Raw genomic sequence first — 27,258 nt, 5'->3', positions numbered from 1 at the left:
TATCTCTTTTCCCTTTCATAGCCAAACTCCTGGATTTGTCTATACTCATTGCCTCTATTACTTTATTTCATTCTAAGTTCTCAATATTTTGCAAATCTGGCTTCTGACCTAATTGAGAATGCTTTCCCCAAGGTAAATAACTCTTAACTATGAAATCCAATGAGCTTTTCTCAGTCCTTATCCTGCTTGGCCTCCCCAAAGCTCCTCATTTTGTTACTGTTGACCACATCCTTTTCATGGGTGCTATTCTTCTATAACACTTTTCTCTCCTTACTTGTCTGGAGTTCCTTCTCAATGTCCTTTGCTAAATCATCATCCTCTCCAGTCCCCAAGTATGGGCATCCCCCAAGACTCTGTCCTTAACCCTCTCATCTTCTCTTCGTCTTACAAGCTCCCACGGGTTCACTGATCATCTCTTTGCAGATGATTCCTGTACATATTTTATTTGTATATTATTTATACATGTACATACAAAATCTAATCTATTTAGAAATCATCTGTGTAACTGTAGTGGAGAGTTGGTGATTTAGAATTAGGAGCTTATAGGAAAGATATTATGATATGTATCATATGTGTATGTTATATATCTTAATATAGACATGAGAGAGAGATTAGATCTCTATAAGTATACTCTACTCTCTCTATCCTTAGCACCAGTCCCAAATCACCAGCTCCAAGACATTTCTACCTATATTGTTACCTCGAGTTCAACATATATGCCCTAAAATTTCCCTTCCTCCAAACTTTGCTTTCTGTTGATGGTACCACCATTCTTCCAGTTACCCAAGTTTGTAACGTCAGAGTTATAATATCATAGGTATAAAGCTGAAGGAACCTTAAAGGTCATTAATCCAACATCCTCATTTTACAACTGAAGAACTGAGGCCAAGAGGAAGTTATAACCACCCATGGTTAACATAGGTATTAAGTGGCGGAACCAAGATTTAAACACAGGTCCTCTGATTCCAAATCTAGCACTTTTCTCTTGTACCTTTCTGCTCGCATCTTTGGCTACTCTCTCTCACACACACCTTCCGTATCTAATCAGTTGCTAAGTCTTGTCTATTATAATTGTTTTGTCTTCATACTCAGCTGCCTTCTGTAGGCTGTTCCTCATGCCTGGAATGCACCACCTCACCACCTCTACCCTTGCTCCCTTCAAGGCTTAACTCAGGAGACATCTTTTCTGTGAATCCTTTTCTGGTCTTCTTGGGTGTTAGTGCATCCTTCTTCCTCTAATAATCTCATATTTACTTACCTATCAACAAGTCATAACCTGCCAGGAGAAGGTAAGTCTCTTGAGGATAAGAACTGTTTAATTCTTGTATTTGGTATATCTAGGACCTAGCATAGTGCCTGGTAGTAATAGGCACTAAATAAATTCTCTGAATTCTCCAGAAAGGAGAAAACTACCTGAAGATTGTTAGATAGGAGGAGTAGAATGATAATATACTGGTGGTAGTTGGAAGGTTGGATTGGAGGAGGAAGAGAGTTGAAGTTGTTAGGAGACCAGCAGTATATTATTCAGCAGATTATAATGATGATGTTGATAATGATGAAATGAAGATGATGGTGATGGTGATAACAACTCACCTTATGTACAGTTTAATGTTTGAAAAATGCTTACATATATTTTTCTTTTGATCTTTTCGACAGTCCTGTAAGGCAGCTGCTACTATTATTATTCTTATTTTGAAGATGGTAGGCTCAGAGAGATTAAATAGCAACTAGTAGGAATTTAGAGATAGCATTTCAACTCTGGTCTTTTATGATTCTAAAACTAACACTCATACTCCTATACCAAATTCTCTTTCTGTACTGATGTGGTAGTAGTAGAAACAAAGGTGAGGATACAGATATCATAGACATTATGTAGGTATAATCAGTAGGTTTTGGTAACTGGTTGAATATGAGAAGTGAAGGGGAGAGAAAAGAATAAAAAATAACCTTAAGGTCATATACCTGGGAAAATTCATTCCACAGCATTACTCAACACTCACTTCCTCGTTGCCGGAGCATACAGTAGGTGGGCCCTGGAGTTGCCTTGTGGATGTTCCCCAGGGATCTGTAGTGGGCCCTTTTCTCTCTGTACACTCTCAGTGACTTGAACTCACATGGATTTAATTGTCACCTCTATTCTAATGATTCTCAGGTCCGTAATTTCAGCCCCACTCTTTGTTCTGAACTTCAGTTCCACATCAAACTGCATGTCTTAGAAATTTCAAACTCAGCATATCCAAAACCAAACTCATTATCCTTTCTTCCCACCACTCTTCTGAACTTCACTGTTTCTGTTGAGGGTATCCCCATCTTCCCAGTACTCCAGATTCACAACCTCAGTGTCATCCTTCATACGTCCTCTGATTCACCCCACCAAAGCCATATCTTACTAGTTCTCCCTCCCCAACATCTCTCAACTCTGCCTCCTTCTCTCCTTTCACAGGTACCACCTTTTTTCAGACACTCCCATTATTTTTTGCCTTGACTATTGCAGTTGCTTTTTAGTTGATCTCCCCAGGTCAAGTCTCCAATCCATTCCTCATACAGCTACAAAATAAGATTTCCTAACACAAAAATCTGACCGTGTCACTCCCTTTACTCAATGAACTTCAATGGCTCTCTATTTCCTTCAGGACCAAATATAAATTCCTCTGGTATTTAAAGCCCTTCACAACCTGGCACCACCCTGGTTTTCTTTCCTGACTATACAGTACTCCCCTCAACATACACTTGAGTTCAGCCACTTTGGCCTTTTGCTGGATGGCACTTGTGCCCTGTACCAGAAGTCTGAAAAACACTTCCTCCTCACTTCTGTCTTTCATAATCCCTAGTTTCCATCAAGGCTTAACTCAGGGATTACCTTCTACAGAAGTCCTTTCCTGATCCCCTTATCCCCCCCAAAAATTGTTTTGCATTGTCAATTTTGTATGTACCCATACACAAAGTACACAAGTACAGACTTGCCCTGCCAGACTGTAAGTTCTTCTAGGTCAGTGACTTATTTCATTCTTAATTTTGTATCCTCAGCACATAGCACAATGCTTGGCATATAGAAGGTACTTTAAAATGCTCATTGAGTGATTGATTGATTGATGAACACCTCTACTCATCATAATGTACCATGCGGGGGGGTGGGAGAGGGGATATCAATATCAAACACTGATGTATGCCTCCCAGCAACTTCTCTCCTGGATATACAGGGTGTCCCAAAAATCTTTAAGCTTTAATAGCTTAAAACTGAAAGGAGGGCGGAGCCAAGATGGCAGACTGAAAGCAGTGACTTGGTTGAGTTCTCCCCAAAACCCCTCTAAATACCTACAAAAAATAGCTCTAAACAAATTCTAAAGCCCCAGAACCCACAAAAAGACAGAGTGAAACAAATCTCCAGCCCAAGACAACCTGAATGGTTGATCAGAAAGATGTATCGCACCAGGCTGGGAGAGGAACGCAGTTGGACGTGGGTGCACAGGCCTCAGCGCACCTGGATCAGGCCTCAGAAGACTGAATCACAAGCAGCTGTGGTGGATTCCAGACTTCTCAACCCACGAACGCCAAAGACAATTTAGAAGGTCAGTGGGAAAAGTCTGTTTCTGTAGTGAGAGAGAGAAACTAGGTCCCAGCCCCAGTTCCCGAGGATGGCCCCGGGGCAGCAGCTGCTTCCTGAGCTTCTAGCCCACAGACTGAGGGGGAATCGAGTGGCTTATCAGAAGGGGATTCCAGGAATCTCTCTGCTGGTGCAGGATTCTCTTGTTTTGCCTGTGCTTGGATCTCGGTCACAGTTCTGGGTGGTGGACTTAGGGCGAGGAAGAGCGCTGGTCTGGTGGAGCTTGTAGTGGCTGTGGAGAGGAAACCCTCCTCACAGTTCCAAGACAGAAAAAAGTGCTCATAGACCAGAGCACAGGCCAGGAAAGGAGTAAACACCTCGCCCTTGATCATACCACCTTGGAAGAACTGAAAATTTACAGGTCCCTAGAAGTATTTCTGAACACAGCTGCACAAAACCCCTGAAGCTTGGGACAGTACGTTCTCCACATTGGAAACAGATTCCTACCTTAACAAAGAGTTTATCACTCAAATAATTGGCCAGGATCATGAGCAAGCAGTGCAAAAAGAGTCAGACTATATTATCTTACTTTGATGACAAAGAAGATCAAAACATACGACCAGAAGAAGACAATGAAGCCAAAGCTCCTACATCCAAAGCCTCCAAGAAAAGTATGAATTGTTCCCAGGCCATAGAAGAGCTCAAAAAGGATTTTGAGAAGCAAGTAAGAGAAGTAGAGGAAAAACTGAGAGTGATGCTAAAGGAGGCCCCAAAAAATACTGAAGAAAATAACACCTTAAAAATAGCCTAACCCAAATGGCAAAAGAGGTCCAAAAAGCCAACGAGGAGAAGAATGCCCTTAAAAGCAAACAGCCAGATGGAAAAGGAAGTCCAAAAGCTTACTGAAGAAAATACTTCTTTAAAAATTAGAATGGAGAAATTGGAAGAGAGGGACAATTCGAGAAATCAAGTCACTGTAACATTAATCAAAAGGAATGAAAAAATAGAAGAGAATGTGAAATATCTCATTGGAAAAACAACTGACCTGGAAAATAGATCCAGGAGAGAGAACTTAAAAATTATTGGACTATCTGAAAGCCATGATCAAAAAAAGAGCCTAGACATCATCTTTCAAGAAATTATCAAGGAAAACTGCCCTGATATTTTAGAACCAGAGGGCAAAATAGAAATTGAAAGAATCCACCAATCACCTCCTGAAAGAGATCCCCAAAGGAAAACTCCTAGGAATGTTGTAGCCAAATTCCAGAATTCCCAGGTCAAGGAGAAGATATTGCAAGCAGCCAGAAGGAAACAATTCAAGTATTGTGGAAACACAATCAGGATAACACAAGATTTAGCAGCTTCTACATTAAGGGTCCAGAGGGCATGGAGTATGATATTCCAGAGGGCAAAGGAATTAGGACTACAACCTAGAATCACCTACCCAGCAAAACTGAGTATAATCCTTCAGGGTAAAAAAATGGTCATTCAATGAAATAGAGGACTTTCAAGCATTCCTGTGGAAAACACCAAAGCTGAATAGAAAATTTGACCTTTAAATACAAGACTCAAGTGAAACATGGAAGAAGTTAACAGGAAAGAGAAATCATAAGAGACTTATTGGGGTTGAGCTGTTTACATTCCTGCAGGGAAGGATGATATTTGTAACTCATGAGTCCTTTGTCAGTATAGGGGTAGTGGGAGGGAAAAAATTATATGTTTGTATAGATAGATAGATAGAGGACACAGGGTGAGTTGAGGATGAAGGGATATCTGGAAAATAGAGTTAAGGAGTGGGAGAGGATTATACTGGGAGAAGGAGAAAGGGAGAAGTGGAATGAGGTAAAATATCTCACATGAAACAGACAAGTAGGGGCTTTTACATTGGAGGGGAGATGGGGGAAGGTGAGAGGGAATGAGTGAATCTTATTCTCATCAGATTTGGCTTAAGGAGGGAATAACATACACAATGGGGTATGGAAATCTATCTTACTCTGCAGGAAGGTGGAGGGGAAGGGGACAAGAGAGCAGAGGGTTGATAGAGGGGAGGGCAAATTGAGGGAGGGGATAAGCAAAAGCAAACACTTCTGAGGAGGGAGGGTCGAAAGAGAGAATAGAATAAATGGGGGTTAGGATAGGATGAAGGGAAATATACTTAGTTTTTCACAACAGGACTACTATGGAAGTGATTTGCATGACTACATATCTATAACCTGTATCGAGATGCTTGCGTTTTTGGTGAGGGTGGGTGGGGAGGGAGTGAGGGAGAAAATTGGTAACCCAAAGTTTTAAAAACACTTGTTAAAAATTTAAAAAATTAAAAAAAATAGGGTAAGCACAAAAAAAAAATGTTTTCACATGCAACTGGGAAATAAGAAATACAGGAAATGGGGTACAGAAATCTATCCTGCCCTACAGGAAAATAGAAGGGGAAGGGGATAAGAGAAGGGGGGGGAGAGACAGAAAGGAGGGCAGACTAGGGGAAGGCGTATTCAGAATGCATGCCATCTTGGGGTGGCGGGAGGGGCGAGATGGGGTGAAAATTTGGAACTCAAAATCTTGTGGAAGTGAATGTTGAAAACTAAAAATAAATAAATTTTTTTAAAAAACTGAAAAAAAAAATAAAAAGCTACCCCAGGAAAAAAAAAAAATCTCCAGTGGAAGAGGAACCCATATGACTTCTGAAAGCAGCCTGTGGCACTCTTAGACAACTCTCATTGTCAGGAAGTTTTCTTTGAAAAAAGCCTATGACTAACCATGATTCCAGTGGACAGGTGATGAAGAATTTTACCTACCTCCTGATAGAGAGGTTATGGACTAAATATGTAGGATTCATTTTTTTTAATATAACCAATGTAGAAATGCTTTTGCTTGACTCTCCATAGTTATTTTAAGTGTTTTCTCAGGGAGTGAGTGTGTGTGTGTGTGTGTGTGTAAGGTAGAATGTAGACAATATGAATACTTCTTAATTAAAAAAATAAGATTTAATTTAAAAAAAACTGAAAGGAGGCTTTTGAGATACCCTGTATATATCCAACTGATTCTCGCCAAATGCTTTCCTTACTACCATATGTAAACCAGTTTCCACAAACACCAACTCCTTTTCATCTATCTAATGCCCCTAAATAGTTCAGCAGAAGTTTTGACACCTTCAGCTTTCACACCAGCTGTTCCCCTCAGTAAAGAGAGCATCCAGTGGAGATTTCCCCCATGTTATACACAGCACCACCTGGCTCCCTTCCCTACTTTTCTGGGAGCACAAAAGATCACGTCCAAGATGGAGAGGGAATGGGAAACTTTGCCATACAAGGATTGGTTCAAGGAACTGTAGAGATTAAGAAGACAAGAAGATGGGGGTGTGGTGGAGAGGGGTTGGTGATTATCACTACCATCTGACCTGCTTTACTTGGCCCTGGAGGGCAGAGAGGCAGAGATTTTGGCTTTACATAAGTAAACATGTGCTTAGTAATTAGAGTTTTCCAAAAGTGGAATGAACTGTCTCCAGAGGTGGTGAGTTTCCTTTCATTGCAAGTTGTACAGCAGAGACTGGTTGACCAACTTCTCAGAAATGTTGTCTCCATTTGGGAACCACTAGGCCAGTAATTAGAAGAGGACGACAGCTGCTAGTATTTGGAACAAACAACCTGACTGACCATTGTGCCTTCTCATCTCACCTGAAACAAATGTCTTAGAGGTCCTGTAACAAATAACACTGCATATATTGGGGCTTTTTTAAAGAAAAAAAACTGTAATGTATTAGATATACCTTCACTTTTGCTAACCATACACATCTTTATTGACACTGAAGCATTGTAATCACATCATCTTTCTATCTTTCTTATATACTCAGTGTTCAGTATACATTCTTTTACCCATTAAAAACTCCCTTCCATGACTTGGGTTTTTGGAGCATAAGCCACTAAAGCTCTGACAAATCCTTCCTGCCTGGAAGGGCTTCAAGTCAGTGCAGGGTGGTGGTATGGTTCATCTGTCATATGAGGACTAGTCTCACTAAGTACATCAAAGCTCTTTACCAGAAAGATTGTCATCAGGTGATAAAGGTTTTTGATCCTAGCAACTCATGAAACAGATTCAGAAGTACAAAGTGGTCTCCAGTCCCATGTTATCCCCTTCTTCTTCTGTCACAGAGGAGGCAGAGTGGCAGAAACGGGAACCAAGAGCACAAAGACAAGATTTTAAGCCATTCATTAATAGTAAACTGTTACTATAGTCAGTAGGAGAGCTTTGTCCTCTACATACAGGGTGACACACTGTGAGCCATATTCCTTGTGAGACTCCCCATATAAAGGAAACCGGAAGATGTAAAGATGCCACAGCTAAATGGAAAACCATCTGAAAGTTTTTCTTGGCAAATTCATTCAAAGAGTTGGCAAGGTAGCATTCTCCATTGTGTAAGATTTATATTGGAAAATGACATACTTCAACACTGTTTCACTTAGACTTTGATACATTCTTAGGATGTATCAAACATTGATCAATCCTTAACTCTCCTGACAAGTATGAATATTTCTGGTGAATAGCAGGATTTGCATTTCTAGACTTATAACTTAAAAGACCATTACTGTGCCCTTTTGGATGTAGGAGATAATTCAATTTAGATTTTGAAATGCAATTTTGTATGAGTTGCCTATGATTGTCCATTGTTCTAGGAGACTAAAGTAGTAAGAAGAATCAAAACTGTTATACAAAAGTCATTTGAAAGAAATGGGTATGTTTAACCTGAAGAAGAGAAGAAGGTGGGTTTTTAGTTGGGACTTAAAGGAAGCCAAGGAGGTCAATAGTGGGAGCAGAGGAGGGAGGAGGGAGAGCATTCCAGGCATGGTGGGGGACAACGAACCAAGAGCCAAGAGAAGCAGTGTCTTCTGTGTGCCACAGCCAGGAGGCTGGTATAACTGGATTGAAGAGTATATGTTGGGCAGTAAGGTGTAAGAAGACTGGGAAGGTAGGAGGGGGCTTTGAATGGTAAGTGGAGCATTTTGTATTTGATCTGGAGGCAATAGGAAGCCACTGGAGTTTATTGCAGGAGAGGGGGGGTTGATATGATGAGATCTAGTCAGAGGACCATTGTTTAAATCCCAGCTCTGCTACATACTGCCTATGTGACCTTTGGCAAATCACTTAACCACTGTAGTTCTCGATTGGTCCCTGGTAGCTCTAAGTCTGTGATCTTAAATCTGGCATGTATCCTGGCTGGATTGGAGAGGAAAGAGGGGAGACCCTGGGGCCAAGGTCATCAGTTGGGTAACTACGTGGACTAACAAATAGAAGGTAAGAATGGGTGAGAAAGACACTTGAAGGGAAGACTTCTCAGGCCTTGGTGACTGATTTGATATTTAGGATACAAGAGAAGGACTAAGGTTTCATTAAATAGTAAAATGACCTGCCAGAGCAGATCCTTCCCCGTGGAGATAGGTAACTGGCCAGAATTTTATAGATGCAACCCTGCCTACAGTGGGATAAAATGATGACTTTTTCCTCAAAGGCATTTTTGTGGAACATAGCCAATCATAGCTTTCTCCCCTCTCCTCTGAATTGTCTTCTCTCTGTCAGGAACCCCTGTGCTTGTTTAAGCATCACAATAGTTCATAGGGTAAAAGGATAAAAAAGAGGCTAACCACCTCATTTTACAGGAGAAGAAACTAGCATTAGAGAACAGGAGTCCTGGTTTAGTCCCTAGTGCTATAGTCCTGAGCAAGTCATATGTCACCTCTCAGGGCCTCCTTTCCTTCCTCTGTAAAATGAAGAGGTAGAACACCTTCTGACTTTCTCACTAGTCATATGGCCTTGGGGGCATCCATTTTCCCTCTCAGAGACTGTTTAATCATCTATAAAATGGGAATAATATTGCCCACCCTACCACCCTCACAGAGATAGTGTGTAAATCAAATAAAATAATGTGCAAAGTGATTTATAACTGTAAAACTTCATATTAGTTCTCGGTTATTGAAATGAAACCAACATAAATGTGATGAACTACCTATATTTGGCTAGTATCAAATGTACATCAGGTGGAATTGATTTAGCTTTAATTCTCTTTTTTCAAATGGTTTACACTGCTATGATTGGCATAAAGCAGTAATCAATAGGACTTGGAATGAGTAACTATTAGGATAAGGTACTTTTAGTCAGAAGGATTTTACTGAAGAATATGATCACCTCCACAAACGGACCTGTTTGTTCTCAATTAGGATACACACCGAACTGAAATGATATTGTTTCTTGATAGTAGAAAATCACACTGATAATATGGATCTTGGGGTTATTTGTCATACTTTTATATGACCTAAGTATATATGTTTTCTCACTTATAAATATCTCTTCCTTAAAATCATAGCCTTTCAGAACTATGAGGGACCTCAGAGCTAAGATAGTCCAACCTTCCAACTTTACAGATGAAGGAACTTAGCCAAAGTGAACTTAATTGACTGGCCCAAGGTCAGGATCACAGCATCATAGACTCTGAATTGAAAAGGGCCTCAGAGACCATTCACCAAACCTAAACTAGAATAAGAAGTCCCTAAATAGCAAGTAATATTCAATAAGAGGCTTTTTTTTTTTTTAAAAGAACTCTAGGGAGAAAAAACTCTCTACTTCCCAAGGCAGGCCATTTCACCTTTGGCTGGCTCTAATATCAAGGAAACTTTTCCTAATATCAGATCTAAATTTTCCTCTTCAACTTCTGCCCTTTGCTTCTAGTTCTATCTTCTGAGGCCAAGAAGAATAAATCTAATCCCTTCAAATATCCTCGTTGTCTTCTGTTCTATATTCCTAACATTCCCAGGTGCTTTAACTAACAACAATAATAAATAATATATGAAATTTATCTAGTGTTTTAAAGTTTACAAAACATTGCTTTATATGACTCACTTGATCCTTCCAACAAGGAAGAAAGGAAAGAAACAAGCATTTATTAAGTGTCTATTAAGTGCCAGGCACTGTGCTAAGCACTTTACAAATATTAATTCATTTGATCCTTGCCCTGGGAGGGAGGTGCTATTATCTCCATTTTGCAGTTGAAAGTAGACAGAGATTAAGTAACTTGGCCAGAGCCGCACAGCTGGTCAGTGTCTGAGGTCAGATTTGAACTCAGGTCTTCTTGACTCCTGGTCTGACTTTCTTTCCACTGTGCTACCAGCTGCCACAACAACTCTGTAAGGTGGTATCATCTCTATTTGACATATAAGGCAACTAAGACTCTATGAAGTTAAATGACTTACCTGTGGCCACATAGCTCGTTACTGTCAAAGGCAGGATTTGAACCCGAGTCTTTCTAACTCTGAGTCTCATGCTCTTTCCACCTGAGTCTTCACATAGAATGATCTTGGCACTCTTCACTATCCTAGTTGCCCTCCTTTGGGTGCTCTATGGACTGACTCTTCCTGCCTAGCCCTCAACACTGTGGTTCTCTTAATACAGCTTATGATTTTAAGATTTTTGACTGCCATATAACAAATCTGATTCATATTGAACTTTGAGAACTCAAACCTCCAGATCTTTCTCACATGGCTTTCTAGCCATAGATATCTCCTCCATCTTGTATTTTCCAAGTTGAGCTTTTTTAACCCAAGTGTAAAACTTTATGAAAGACTTTACATTTATCCCTGTTAAATGTTATCTTACTACATTTGTTCCAGAGTTCTGACCTGTCAAGACCTTTTCTGCATGTTGATCATTTAATATAGTGTGTTATCTGTATGTGGTTTTTTATCAGGATATTTGCTCTGCTGTAATCCTGTGGTACCCATCTAGTTTCCCAGGACATTTCAAAGATCATTGATAGAAATTCAGAAATCACATCTTCCAGTTCTCTCAGTACCCAAGGTTCATCTGGACCAAGTGTCCTGAACAAGGCAATCTAGGTGTTTTCTTTCTGTCTCCCTACTTTTTCATGGGAATCAACTCCTAATCAGCCCTTTTTGTTGTTTTGAGGAGCAAACAGAGAATTGATTTGTTGTTTTTTGTTGCTGTTGTTTTTTTTGGCTAGGCGGTGGAGTTAAGTGACTTGCCCAGGGTCACACAGCTAGTAAGTGTTATGTGTCTGAGGCTGGATTTGAACTCAGGTGCTCCTGAATCCAGGGCCGGTGCTCTATCCACTGCGCCACCTAGCTTCCGCTTGACAGAATTGGTTTGATAATGGTTCCAGAACTGGAGGGGAGGAGAGGGTATATATATCCAGGCAAGAAGACATTGAGGGAATTAAATGAAACATGGTCAGAGCCAGACCTAAATGTAATGGTTATTGTGAGGCAGCTACCAATCAAGAGGCAAGCAGGACTCACCAGCAGGGCCCCAGAGCAGAAGTTTAGAGGAGAAAGGGTTAAGTCTACCAAAGCATGGTTTCTGGTCCTGTGGGCAAGGCAACTGTAAGAGGATGGATGAAGATAGAGTAAGTGAAATATGACTGGAGCTATATCTACACATAGAGGGCAATGTGAGGCACCAGTTACTTTGTGTCTAATTTATATTGTAATTATTTATGTCCTGGTGTTATCCTACATTAGATTTTAAGCTCCATGAGGCCAGGGACCATGAACTGTTCATTTCAGTGCCTAGCACAGGACCTTCGACATAGTAGACATTTAATGTATAATTGCTAAAACATCCTTTTGGCAAGTCCAGAAATGAAATGCATTGAACCTGTACGTAGTGAACTCTCCAGCACTGGATGTCTTCGAAATAAGGTTGAATAAATCCTTTTGGAAAGGAGATTTTGAAAGAGATTCTTAAGTACCACTTAAACTAGATGCCCTCTGAAGTCACTTCCAACTCTGCATTTCCATGATTCTACCAGTTGAAATGAACAGAATTTCTTGAGTGAAATCTCAGGCGCCAGAGGATATGTTTTTTGCATGAGAGTTCGTGGGCTAGCTCATGGTTGTGTCCTCGCCATGTGTATATCTACATGCCTTCTAGAAGTCTCCTACTCCCCAACTTTGAGAAAGAAAGCTTAGAACTAACAGGATTCAATCATCTCCGTAGACTGTAGGTAACAACTGCAGGGGTGCAGTTGTTTCACTTTGGGCCATTTGGAAAGGATCTTTCCATTTCTATTTCATGCTGTTTTCTTTGAATCTCTTGAAAAAGAAAGTGATTTTCCTATAGTTACAGGGGAATAAGCAGCCAGCCAGGAGCTCTCTAAGTTCCCTTTGGAGATGCCTTTAAGCTTCTCTCCATTCCCTCAGGTGAACCAGAGTAGTCCAACGGAGGGAGCCTCAGAGGTTAGGCCTGGTTCTGCAGGGAATGTGCTTGTTGACTTTAGGGAAGTGAGTCCCTTCCTTCCCAAAGCTCAGTTTCTTCATCTGTAAGTTTACTGGACATGAAAGCCCCTTGTCATCCTTATAAAGGGATATGCAGATAAGAAGGCTAGATTGATTCAAGTCCTCTTGGCCCCCATGAGTTCTCTTAAGGGCATTCGTATGTCATGCTAATTATAGTTTTGGAATTACCTTGGAAATCCTGGAGCCCCCAAATTAAAATTATTCCAAGTTATCTGGCCTTCATGATATAAGCAAGTAGTCCTATAGAGCCCTCTGTTGTTGAAAGACTGAAATTGTCCCTGAAATCTAGAAATATCTAGTATAGTATAGAATCAGTCACAAATGTCAGAGTTGTCAAGGCCCTTAGAATACAGTGTTAGAGCTGACTTGGGCCCTGAGAAAGTGAAAATGGGAAAAGCCCTTTGATGACAGTTAAAGTTGCAAACGTCCTTTGAAACTATCTAGACCAGTCCCCTGTTTTTACAGATGAGGAAGCAGGTCTTGGGGAAGAGGACTTAAATAAGGTCAGAGAGTAAGTGGCAGTCAGGACTTGAACCTCTGTTCTCTGATTGAGCAGCTAGGTAGCGCCATGGTTCACAGAGCACTGGGCCTGGAGTCAGGAAAACCTGAATTCAGATGTGACATCAGACATATCCTAGCTATGTAACCTGGCAGGTAACTTAACCTGCATTTGTCTTAGTTTCCTCAACAATAAAATGAAAATAATAATAGTACCCGCCTCCCAGGGTTGTTGTGAAGTTCAGATAAAGATAATATTTGTAAAAAGCTCTCTACTATCTATGCCTACACTTCCTTTCCTCTCATTCTCTTTTTAACTCTGCATTCTGGCTTCTGACCTCATTATTTGAAACTGTCCTGTAGACATTTAAATTCACCATCTCCAAATCTGCACTTCTTAACTTTCTCCCAAATCCTCTCCTCTTCCATGATAGAGGCATCATCATCCTCTCTGTCACTCCTTCTCACACCCCAGATGTCATCCTCAACTTCTCATTTTTTTGCACCCCTGCCTATATTCAGTTGCCAAGTTCTGACATTCTGCTTTTGTGACATCTCTCCTACATGTCTCCTTCTCTCCTGTGACCTTCTACACCTTGGTGCAGGCCCTCATCACTTCACACTTGGACTAATGCAATAGCCTATTATTGGTCTCCCTGCCTCAGCTCCTTCCCCATTCCGGTACATCCTCCACACAGCCTTACAATTGATTTTCCTTAAGAACAGGTCTATGACTTTCTATTACTTCCAGAATAAAATATAAAAGCTCTATTTGACTTTTAAAACCCATTGTAACTTGGCCCCTTAATACCTTTCTACTCTTCTTACATCTTACTCCCCTTCATTACTCTAGGATGTAATAACACTGACCTCCTTACTGTTCCTTGAACAAGAAGCTCCACCTCTTGACTAGATATTTTCTCTGGCTGTCCTCCGTTTCTGGAATGTTCTCCTTCCTCATCTTTGCCTTCTGTCCTTCCTGTCTTTCCTTTGAGACCTAACTAAAATTCCACCTTCTACAGGAAGCCTTTCCCATCCTCCTTAATTTTAATGCCTTCTCTGCTGATTATTTCCTATTTATCTTCCCTCTAGCTTATTTGAACATCTGGTTTGCATGCTGTCTCCCCCATTGGACCAAAGCTTCATGAGAGCAGGGACCATGTTTTCACCTTTCTTTGTGTCCCCAGCACTTAACACAGTACCTAGCACATAGTAAGTGCTTAATAAATGCTTGACTGACTTACTTTGGCCATAGAGGACATAATGAGGAGCAATGAGTGGAAGTTGCAGAGGCAATCAACAAATCTTTATTAGGTGCCTACTATGTGCCTGGCACTGTGCTAAGTGCTGGGGCTACAAATAAAAACAAAAAAGAGGGGCAGGAGTGAGAAGGTATGGCGAAGCCCAGTGGGGTGCAACCAGAAGAGCTATCTGGCTGGGCACCCTCCTTAAATAGAGGTTATGGGAGGAGCCTTCCACCCTCTAATCAGCAAGAGAGATTTCAGGGGCAGAGGGTACTTCTGAGGTGTGAATTTGTGAGTTCCAGGGCTGAAGTGATCTTCCAAGATAAAGAGCTTTCTGGGGCATAATAGAGAAGTCACAGGAATGCGGGATGGTGGGAAATGAAGGTTTAAGCAAGTTTAGGCTTAGTATAAGGAAAAACTTTGTAATAAATAGAACTATCCAAAAGGGACTGGAATATCTTGGGAGATAATGGATCCCAGAAGTCTTCAGGCAGAAGTTGGATAACAACATGTTGGAGATTCTTAGTCATTTTCGAGTTACAGAAGATCTCTGAAATTCTTTCCATTTCTGAAATTTATAATTACAGTTTTAACAGTCTTTTTCAACCAATATTTTTAAGAACCTAATTATTTATACTGCTAATTCTGGTGCTCAGTGCTGTGTACAAAGATGAAAAGTGAGAATGTTTATCCTCCTGGACCTTAGAGTCAAATAGGGGAAGTAGTATGGCAGAGTAGAAATAATCAGAATGGGCTGTGGTGAGGGTCAGGGATGGAGACTGATGGCTTCCAAAACCTCATCTTCCCTGTGTCCACAGGAGCCAATACAATTGGTGCCATGGGCTGACCTGTTCAAAAAGTGGCAACAGAGGCCACAGCAGAGACAGTATCAGTGAAGAAGTGGCGGGCAGTGGCTGCCGCCTTGGCCTTTGGTCCCACAGTGGCACCTTCAATGTTGGGGAGGCCCCATGGTCCCCATATCTTAGGACAAGATGAATTAGAAGCTACTGGTTCTTCCCCAGAGATCTTAGGCTACCACCATTCAATAGAATCTCTGGCAGGGAAGCTTTGGATTTGGATTCTGAGAGTCGCCTTTCTGGGCCCCTCCTTTGGCTAGTCTCTTCCTGGGAAAAGAATCAAAGAACTAATGATGAAGAGGAAGAGAAGCAGGAGATGTTTCTGGTCCAGGACACCTTCCCTTCCCCTCCTCCCTCTCTTCCCAGGACCAATGATCTGTCTAGGAAATTACCAAACTCCCTTGGGAAAATAAGGAACTTACAGAGTCTCTGCTTCTGGCATCCATGGGCCACATTCCTCAGAATGCTGAGGATGAAACAGCCTTGGTGAATAGTACCCTTACTTAGGGAAAGCCCTTAACTCTTCCATCTCAAAGTGAATTACCTGGCTGATCGGGCCTCTCATTATGTCTGAGCTCCTGCAGATCAAAGTGGACCACATGTGGTCCTGTCTAGACTCCTGAACCCGCCAAAGAGTCAGGCAAGAAACTGTAGCTCCAGATTCAGGAGCAAGAAAAACATCAGGTGCTCACGGTCACTGTGCCCACGGGATACTCCTCTTAGAACACTGATATCTCACTAAACAGAGGCCATCGGATCCAAGGGGAAGCTCTCAAAGCTCTCTCTTGTGGTTAAAAGCTACTAGGCCAGCGGACCCCAGCAGAGCTAGGCATGAAACAAGAAAACTTCGCTGAGGTTGAACACTGTAGTGTTTTTCCCTCTACCCTGCCCCCCTGCCCTTAGACAGTGAGATGTGAGAGTGTGGCACCTCAGAAAGCTAAGGAAGATGCCTGTTCTTGGAGCCTTCCTTTCCAGTCCTCTCTGAAAAGCTCTTCTTCCAGTTGCCTGAAAGCAAGATCTGAGAAAGACCTTCCCTGCTCCCTCTACCTCACTTGCCCCACTTTACCTTGACTTCAGTTAACCAGCACCCTTCTTGTACTAGTGTTCCAGTGTCCAGGAATGGAGCTTCTGCAATGTTGCTCTTGTCAGTTCCTAAGAGTAGATCTTGTTCTATTCCTGCCAGCTAGTGGACGTGAGTCCTAATTGCCCCTTGCCTCCCACACAATTGGATATTCTTTGAGCCCCTCCTGTATATGTGTATGTGTAAATGTGTCCTCTGATCCCTTTTTCCTCACCCTGATTTTTTGGGGGGATCTTGGAATACAATGGCATATTTCACGCTTCTCACTCTCAAATGTTTTTTCATGAAAAGAGTTATTTTTGTAACTGGAAATAAAAGAAATGCATGATATGGTTTGAGGAGAAAGAAAGAAAGAAAGAAATATAACTTGGAGTTAAAAGACCTGGGTCCAAGCTCCAGGGTCACTATTTACTACTGCCTTATCACAGCATACATTTTTATACCATTTTAATATTTACAAAATATTTTCCTCAGTAATCCTGTGAAGCAGCTCATTCAAATATTATGCCCATTTTGACAGATGAAGAAACTAAGGCTCAACAGGGTGAAGTGTCTTGCCTAAGGTCCTGTTTAACTCTATATACTGTACATTCAGTCAGTTATTAATCTTGTCATTTTTATTTCTGCAACATTTCTCGCATCATGCCCTTCCTCTCCAGTTCCGTTACAACCATGCATATTTAGATCCTAAATCAAAATCCTAAATTTTGCTTCTAGCCTATTGTAATTATGGCTTCCTTACTAGTAACCTTGCTTCTAGGTTATCTTCCCTCTAATTCACTCTTCACATCAGTTGTTCAAGTAATTTAAAATTAGACTGCTGATTTAATTAGATCATGTCAGAGACCCCTCCCAATTCTGAGAATCTTTTATTCTATAATCTTCATAATGTTCACCCCTATAATAATGTTACTCCTCTATTGAATGCTTTCATGACTCCTCATTGTCTCCTAAATGATTATAACCAAACACCTGACTCCGGCGTTCCACAGTCTGTCTCCAGTCTTTCTGACTAGCCTTATTTCATACTATTCCCCTTCTTACATTCTAAAGTCCAACCAAACTGGACTATCTCTACTCCACCCCACCCCCTATTCTTGTTCTGTTCTTTCTGAACTTTGCTTACACCATTCCCAATGCCTGGAATAAATGCCTCCTATCTCTTCTGGGCATTCTCTTTCTTCTCCTCTTCTGGGCATTCCTTCAAGACCCAACTCAGATCAAGACCCAACTCAGATTCCACCTTTTCTATGAAAATGTCCCTGACCCCTTCCCCTCAAAACTGAAACTGATCTCTCTGTCCTCTGATTCATAGAACTTAGAACCCTTTCCTCTATACTTACCACACTTGCTTTTGTATTGTAGTTATATATTTATCCTTACTCCATTAGGTTGTAAACTATTTAAAAACTGTATCTCTGTCAAAGAAAGAAATATATGAGTGGAAAAGAAGATAGTCTAGCCAAGGGTGAAAAATGAGAGATAACTAATAGATAGCCTTTTAGGAAAAGGCAGTATATAAAAATCTACTTAAAAAAACAGACACTAAAGGATGATTATGTATGGTACCAATAGATCCTTGTTTGGAAAGTGCTTTGTGAAGCTTAAGGTCTTATTGAAATATGAACCCAGTATTACATTTGTGTTCCTTTGGACACAGGTGAAATTCCACAGTAATGACAATTGCTTTTTGTACATTTCAGAGCACTTTAATAGCCATCATCTCACAGGATCCTCTCGCAGTGTACCAGTGAAGTCAGCAGGGCAAGGATCATAGATTTAGAGCTGGAAGGGATCCTGGAGGTGATCTAGTCCAATAAAGGCTTGCCTAAGGTCACCTGAATAGTAAGTGACAGAGCCAGGAACAGACCTCTGCTCTTTTGTGTGCTATTTCCTTGACGCTGGGACTACAAATGATTTTATGGTCGTGAAATTTGTTTATGATGAGAATTTGTCAGAAGATACATTTGCAGTATGTTAGGACTAAAGATTAAACATAACCAATAAGCAGCATGAATCAACAGATGGAATGAAATGTTTTAAACAGAGGAAGGCAGCTGACGTAGTGGAAAGAGCGCTGTATCTGAATCATAGAACCTGGAACTGAGCTCCGTCTCTCCTACTTACTAGCTCCTTGAATGTGGATAAACCACTTCAGTTCCCTCGTGTCTAAAAGGGGGATAATAAGGCTTTCAGTATCTACAGGGGTCTTGTGAGGAAAATACTTTGTAAACCCAAGAGTGCCATAGAAATACAAGTGAGTGAGCTACTATTAGTGCTAGCATTAAGAATAAATTATAATTTTTTTCATCTGATTTCTTGGCTTTTTAGTTGGAAATTTGGAAGGGGTAGCAAATAGAAATAAAATCTGATTGGAAAACTAGATTTTGACACATTTTTATTTTCAAATGTTTTTCCTTGTTCCTAAGCTCCAACCACTATAAAAATATGTAGCGTTTGAACTGCACTCATGGTATACCAGCACACAAACAAAGAGTTTAGTAATCTTAGAGGAAAGTGTAGAAAGAGTGAAAGATGAGGAACCCACTGATTTGCTCTGTTACCTTGAGAAGGTCACTTCTCTCGGGGTCTCAGTTTCCTCTGTAAAATGAAGTTGGACTGCATGAACTCTATGTCTCCTTCTAATCGTGCCATTGTCCCTTCTAAGGTCTATCCAGACTGACCTCTGGTGTTTTTATTGATAAGCAAAGAGGAAATAAATGCATTGACTCAGAGCTTGGCAAAGTACACAGGTTCTGGAGTTAGAGGAGAGGGGTTTACACTTATCACCTGGATCATCTTGAGCAAAATAACTCTCTGGGCCTCAGTTTCCTCCTTTGTATAATAAGAGGTTTTGGCTGAGTGATATCTGAGCCTCATTCCAACTCTGGTTCTTTGATGCTATCATCCTGTGAAAGTGGGAAGGACGTGGACCTTTTTGTTCTGTGGGAGGCAGTGCTACATAATAAAAGAGCACTTGACTTGGCCTGGGAAGAGCCATGCATTCAACTCAGCTCTCCAATGCAGAAAACTGTGCTTGGGGGAGTTAGTTCACATCTCAGCCAGTTTCCTCGTCTGTGTAAAATGGGGATAATAATACCTTATAGTGCCTGCCTTACTCTCTACTAGACAATTCTCTAAGATGTTAATTTGCCAAGAAAATGCTAACCTACATTGGTAGAGAAAATTCCTTGCTGGGAGCTCCTTGCACCAGATGACATCAGATCCAGGCTACAGAAAGAGTGCTTGCCTTACAAGAGGATCAAATGAGATAATGTAGGTAGTAAACTATATGGACCGTAAGAAATAGAATACCATGCACAGACAAGGAAGCTTGAGAGGGATGTGACCATGGGAGGTCGAAGAAAATGGCACAGGGTTCAACTCTTAACTGTGCCCTAGCAGAATGACCCATTTGTGATCTCTACAGAAGGTGGCATGGCACTATGGGAGGAGTCCTAGAATGACGCCGGGAGCCCTGGGTCCTGGTCCAGGAGGCCCCAGTGAATTGCTGTGTGACCTGGTTTCCTGCTTCATAGAATGAAGAGGTTGGACTAGATGCACTTTTAAGTCCCTTCCAGTTCCAGCTTTCTGCAATTTTCTGCATCAGCAACTCCCTTTGTTCTGCACCTCATACCCCTGGAGGTGTTCTTGGAAGTGTAGAATTGAATCAGACTTATTCACTTCCCAGTGCCTGCTTCCCCGTATCAAGGGCCTAAGATGGAGTAAGGATTATGATGAACTCCAAATCACAGAATCTTAGAACTAAAATAGACCCTGATGGGAGGGGACATGGCCCAGCAACCACACTTTACAGACGAGGAAGATTTGCACAAAGTCGCAGAGAGTGAGTGGCAGGGCCAAACTAGAGCCCAGTCTGATTCCCAGTCAAGGTCTCATTGTAATACACCAAACTTCTAGCCTCTTTCACATTTAAGCAAATATTGAATGAAGTCCAAGTGCTTTAAATTACAGATGAATGTCATCAAACAGACATAGGATTTCTCATATTAGTTCTTCCTGTCAGTCTCCTAATATAATCTCCAGTGCTTAAGCACAGTGTCTGGCACTTATAAATGTTTATTGACTGACTAATGGATCAATGGGGGAGCAAATATCTGATTTTTAGGTTTCTAGGGAAGGAAAAACTGTTTCATTTTTGTTTGGTTTTGGTGGTAGAGGAGGTAAAACAAGTTCAAATCCAGTGTGAATTTTTTCTTGGTAGGTGAAAAAAGTTCCTTTTTAAAAAATCTGTTAAAGGCTGTATTAACATTATATTTTCTTTCTCCTCCAGGTCATGTATGGACTGTTGGTTTTCGCTCTAGTACTGCGATCTATTTATATTGTTACATGGTGAGTCTTACAACATCAGCACTATATTGCTAGTTTGACTGAAGTGTGACAATTGCATATGATCTTGCATATGAGACTGCTCTTTAACAGTTTTTCTTTTTTAATTCAACAATGAGCATCATGAATTGTTCTTGAGGACTACAGCAATGCTAAAAGAAAGGGGAGGGGCATTTGTTCAACAAATGTACCTGTTATGTGTCTCTGCCCACCAGCGAGCTTACAAAGGATAGTTCGAGGGCTTGGCATATATAGTGCTATAGCTGGAAAAGGACCTTTCTTTTTATGGATGAGGAAACTGAGTCTCAGAGAGGACAGTGACTTGCCCACAAGCCCACAGCTAATGAGAGGCAGAGCTGGCTTGAACCTCGGTCTTACTGACTACACCTCCAGTATCCTTTCAGAATTTTCTGGCATCCTTCTTCACTCAGCTGCCAAAGTAAGATCCCTGGAGGGCCGATCTGACCGTGACACTCCACAATTCAGTAAACTCCAGCAGCTTCCAGTCACCTCGAAGATCTGATATAAAATCGTTTGTTTGGCCTTTAAAACCCTTTACAACCTGGCCTCTTCCTCCCTCTCTAGTCTCCTTACACTTTCCTGCCTTCCAAATACTTGATGACCCAGTAACATTGGCTTACTTCTTGTTCTTCACACACAACACTCCATCTCAAGTCAAGTCAACAAGCATTTATTAAATAGCACTTAATATATGTGAGGCACTGGGCTAAGTGGTGGGGATACAGAGAAAGACAAAAACAGTTTTGCCCTCAGGGAGCTCATGTTCTAATGGGAAAGACACCAAGCAAACAACTCCATCCATACAAGATATACATAAGGTATATCTGAAGGTATACACTGAGGTTGTCTCAGAGGGAAGGCACCAACATTTACCTTTTCTCTTCCGTGCCCACAGTGCTCTCCTTCTTGTCTCTGCCTCTTGGCTTTCCTGGCTTCCTTCAAGACTCAGCTGCCAATGATGTTCAATGGGTTGACTGCCAAGGCTTGGAATTCTAAAGGCTTTGAAGAGAGAACGGAGGGAATTTTTAAGGAGCCAATGACTTTTTCTGTATTTTTCCAAATCTTTTAAAATCCTAGGAAAACTGGCAAATTTTAGCATAGTAATTGTGTAAACCTGCTGTGGATTTCCAGCTTGGTATAATAGAAAGAGGTTGGAAATAATAACTGACAAACAATTGAAAGGGGATCTTGACAAATTGTAAGAGCCGAGGGCTTGTCTTCATCTCACATCGTGCAGATGACTTGCCCCTCCATCCCCTCCTTCACCCCTGTCTCACATGAAGAGCTGGCCCTCCTCACCAAGGCAAACCCCTCTAGCTGCAGAGGGGTCCCATCCCATCTCATCTTCTCCAGCAGATTATCCCCTCTCTCCTACTTCCACTTATCTTCAAGCTCTCCCTGTCTGTGGCTGCTTCTCTAGCGCCTACAAACATGCCCATGTCTCCTCCATGCACAAAAACCCTTCAGATGACCCCTCCATTCCAATAGCTATCACCCTATATTTCTCCTACCTTTTGTGGCTAAACTCCTTGAGAGGTCATCTATAGTTGGTGTTTCCACTTCCTTTCCTTTCACTGTTCTTAACTTTCTGCAGTCTATCTTCCAACGTAACAAGACTGTAGGTGGTTCAGTGAATAGAGCACCTCACCTAGAGTCAGGAAGACCTAAGCTCAAATCCAGCCTCATATACTTACTAGCTGTGTGATCTTGGGCACTCAACTGCTGTCTGTCTCAGTTTCCTCAACTGTAAAATGGGGATAATAATAGTATTTCCCTCCTGGGGTTGTTGTGAGAATCAAATGAGATAATATTTGTGAAGTGCTTAGCGTGGTGTCTGACACATAGTAAGTGCTTAATAAAGGCTGTTTTCTTCATGATAATAGTTGGTGTTTTTATACATTTTCCATGTGTTGATTGGATTTGTAGATTTTTTCCTGCCTTTTTTCTTTAAAAAATATTCTTTTTTATATATTATGTAAATATGTCAATAATTTTTTTTCGAAGAAAGAGCAGAAACTAAGAAATGAGAAGATGTAGTTTCTCGTTCTAATTCTGTTCCTTTCTCAGCATGACATTGAGCAAATCTCTTCTCTTCTCCTGGGCTTATCTTAGTTTTCTCCCCTATCAAATAATAACAATAACTCCCATTTTTTGTAGTTCTTTTTGGTTTACAATAACAACCACCAGGGAAGGTAGGGATTAAAAGAATTTCTATCCCCATTTTACAGATGAAAAAACTGAAGTGACCTGCCCAAGATCATGTCTAAATAGTGATAGAGTTGGAACACAAGCTTAAATCTTCTGATTTGCAATCCATTTGTCTGTCTGTTCTACCCTGCTGTCTCGCAGGAACTTGCATTATGATCTTTAGGGTCTGCCAGTTCAGTAATCCCATTACTCTGCTTATGTCTGAGTTTGTCTACAATATCCTTGACAGTGTTTTTCTTTTTTTTTTCATCCTAAAGATAAGGTTGGAACAACTTAGGAAAAAATTGAAAACCTATTCTTCCCCACCCCAGACTTACAGCACCTGAGGAAGAGATATTCAGAGTCCCAAACCTTGAGAGTCACTTTGCACATCTCTGAGAACACTGGCGTACAGAGATCACGACAGTGACTAGAAGAGATCAGGATTTGACACCAAACGTTGCCCTAGAACCTTCCCCTTCATGAGGCTGTACAAACTCTGAGCTGTCAGAGAAATGTAATACAGGGGTGGGGAACCTGCAGCCTCAAGGCCACATGTGGCTCTCTAGGTTCAAGTGCGGCCCTTTAACTGAATCCACACTTCACAGAACAAATATTCAGTCAAAGGACAGCACTTGAAGACCTAGAGAGCCACACGTGACCTCAAGGCCACAGGTTCCCCATCCCTGAATCAGAATGATTTCCTTATTTCCATCACATTTCCCATCATGCCATCAAATATTTAGGCAGTATTTTACACAAATTTCCAATTTGCACTTTGATCTTGAAATAAAACTTTACTTTCTGAAATCTGAGGATTTATACAGAGACACATATTCATTCAACAAGTATTTGAGTGCCTAATATGCTTGAGGTCCTGATGCTGTGTTCTATGTGGAAAATGAAGATGAAGGTAACTTATCTCATACTGTTTTCCCATACCTCACTTTCCCCTATTCTCGTCCAGCTTTCTTTTTATATTCCTTTACTCAGTGCTATCCATTATTCCTGGAGTGGACTCCTCCTCCCTCCACAAACTTTTTCTCCATCTGTTGAAACGCTTCCCATCCTTCAAGGATGTGCCTCCATGAAGCCTTCCCTAACCATTCCTTGCACCCCACCCCAACTGAAAGTAATCTCTCCCTCCTCAAATTTCTTGTGTCCCTTTGGTTAACTACCAAGATTCACCTCACCTATATTATAGGTATTGGTGTATTTGTACTTTTCCCTATTATATTTTAAATCTTTGAGAGCAAAATCTGTGTCATAACTGTCTTTTTAGCCCCTATACCAACCACAGGGCCTCCCCAAATTTTAGACACTTAATATGTACTTGTTAAATTAAATTAAAAGAATATATATGGTTCCTACCCTCAGGGAGCTCCAAGTCCAGTAGCTTATAGATAGACACACACACAATGTACACTTCTAACTTTTACTCACAGAACCAAAAGTTTTATACTTGGAAGGGATGAAACACACAGTGTGGTGCAAATGAAAACAACTTTTTAATATAGGTTTTTTAATATGCATGTTTTTATTGTTAGAAAATCCAATTGTCCATTCCCCAAAGTCATATAATTTTAAAGTTGGAAAGGACCTTAGCAGCCATCTGGTCCAACTCATACTTGAGATAGAATCCCCTTCACGTCATATCCAATAAATTGTCACCCAGCCTCCACTTCAAGACCTGGTGGAGGGGAAACTCGCCACCTCCCACGACCGTCCATCTCACTTTGGGAAAGCTCCAGTGGTTAGGAAGGCTCTTCTCCAGTCAAGTCTAAATTTGCCTCTTTTCCCTTTGGGGCCAACTAGAATAAGGTTGATTTCTCTTCCATTTAAAAGGATAGCCTTTTAAATACTTGATGAAAGTTATCTATATCTTCCCTAAATCTCTAAATATCTCCAGTTCTTTCTTTCTCTCTTCATTTCACATGAAGTTAGGGCTCTTCACCATCTTGATTGACTTGCTCTAAACCCTTTCCAGTTTATTGATATCCTTCTTGCCTGAGTGAAACATAATATTCCACATGTAGTCTGATAAGGAGAGAATACAATTAAATTATCACCTCTCTGTTGTTGTTGTTGTCAGTTGTGTCTGACTCTTCGTGACCCCATTTGGGATTTTCTTGGCAGAGATATTGGAGTGGTTTGCCATTTCCTCCTCCAGCTCATTTTATGGATGAGGAAACTGAGGCAAACAGTGTTAAGTGACTTGCCCTGGGATCACACAGCTAGTAAGTGTCTGAGGCCATATTTGAACTCAAGAAGATGAGTCTTCTTGACTCCAGGCCCAGTACTCTATCCATTGTGTCACCTAGTTGTCCATCACCTCTCTAGAATTGAATAATATACTTCTCTTAATGCATCCTGAGATTGCATTAGCTTTTTTGGTTGCTATTTCACATTGTTGATTTATATTGAGCATGTATTCTACTAAAAGCCCTAGATCCTTTTCAGATTACTGTTCAACAGAATCTTCTTGTGAAGTTGACTTTTTAAAGATATTACTATTATTCAACAACAGACATTTCTTAAGCCCCCAGGACACTGGGGATACAAAAACAAAAGCTGAGGAGGACAGTCCCTGACCTCAAGGAACTTACATTCTCCACAAAACACAGTAAATGCCAAGTATAATGCAAAGTAATTGAAATAAGGGAGAGTATTATCAGCTGGGAAGGGGGGAGGCTTCCTGGAGGAGGTGGCTCTACAGCTAGGTCTAGAAGAAACCAAGTGATTCCAAGACACAAAGGGATATTCCAGCCATTGGCACATGTTCTGCACTGTTTCAAGGCACAACAGAGACAGCAGGAGATGAATTGTCAGATAGCAAGAACACCCAGAAAGCCAATTTGGAATAGACAGTGCATGAAAGGGAGTAATAGAAAATCAGACTGCAAAGATAGGTGTGAGGCACATTGTGCAAAGCTTTAAATGCCTGGCTGAGGAGTTTGTGTTGTATCCTAAAGGCATTAGCAAGCACGTAAAGATTTTTGACTAGGGTAATGAAAAAGTCAGATCTGTGTTTTGTAGATATCAGTTTGGTAACTTAATGAAATTGGAGAAGGGAGAGACTATAAGCAGGGAGACCAATTAGGAGGTTATTGATATAGTCTAGGCAAGAGGTAATGAAGACCTGCAGGAGGGCAGAAGCTGTGGGGCGGGGGGGTGGAGGTAGAATCAGCAAGGCTCAGCAAGTGAGGGAGAGAGGGGAGAGAGTTGAGGATGCCTCCAGTGTTGTAAACTTAGGTGACTGGAAGGATAGTGATATCCACAACAGAGATGGGGAAGTGTGGTGGAGGAGGAGATTTGGGAGCAATATAGTGAATTCTGTTTTATATGAATTGAGTTTTGAGATGCCAATGGGGCACGCGGTTGGAAGGGTTCAGCAATCAGTCAACAAGTATTAAGCATCTACTATGTGCCAGGCATTGTGGTCAGTACTGGAGATACAAGTACAAAGAATGGAAACCATGTTCATGAGGAATTTACATTGCAACAGGGTAGACATACCGAGTACATGTATAATGACATACTTCATAAATATAAAGTGAATAAGGACAAATAAATGAAAAGTCATTATATACAAAATAGTTTGGGAGGGAGAATTCAGGGGGGATCAAGAAAACCTTCATGCAGAAGATGGTCCTTAAGTTTGAAGACACAGGTCTTAAAGGAAGATGTGATGATATGAAAAGAAGGGGGCTTAGGGGATGACCAGTGGAGTGTGAGGCAGAAAAAAGAAAGTAGTGTAGCTGACTCACAGAGAGAGCCAGGTCCAATTAGGTTGGAAAGACAGGCGGGATCAGGCTGTCTGGGGGCTTTAAAAGCTAAACAGAGGGATTCTAGTTAATCCTGGAGACAATCGGGAAGCTGCTAGAATTAATGGAGTAGGGGAGTCGCATGGCCAGGCTTGCACTTCAGGAAGATCACTTTGGCAGCAGTTGTGGGATGGACTGGACTGGCAAGGAGACCAATTAGGGACTGTACAGTAATCTAGAAGAGAGGAGGACCTGGACTGAGAGGGTAAGAGTGGAGAGAAGGGCCCAGGGGATCATAGATCATGATGGGCATGAATCATGGGTGTAGAACTGGAAGGGGCCTTGGAGGCCAGCAGGTCCAACCCCCTCATTTGAAAGATGGGGAAACTGAGGCTCAGAGAGGTAAAATCACT

At 41.2% G+C, this 27,258-nt stretch overlaps 1 protein-coding gene across 2 annotated transcripts in view; it reads left to right on the top strand.

Annotated features, from left to right (window-relative positions):
* ACER3 (alkaline ceramidase 3) overlaps window positions 1-27,258 on the top strand; it is a 200,915-nt gene that overhangs the window by 150,531 nt on the left and 23,126 nt on the right. For both annotated transcript variants that reach the window (XM_027848145.1, XM_027848146.1), the window contains one exon: window positions 20,818-20,876. In XM_027848145.1, coding sequence (XP_027703946.1) covers window positions 20,818-20,876 — 59 coding nt within the window. The remainder of the gene's footprint in view (window positions 1-20,817; window positions 20,877-27,258) is intronic.

The sequence above is a fragment of the Vombatus ursinus genome, unplaced genomic scaffold (assembly GCF_900497805.2).
Source record: "Vombatus ursinus unplaced genomic scaffold, bare-nosed wombat genome assembly UNPS02005659.1, whole genome shotgun sequence".
Lineage (NCBI taxonomy): Eukaryota > Metazoa > Chordata > Mammalia > Diprotodontia > Vombatidae > Vombatus > Vombatus ursinus.
The sequence above is the reverse complement of the archived record's forward strand: the minus strand, read 5'-3'. Positions and strand labels throughout refer to the sequence as shown.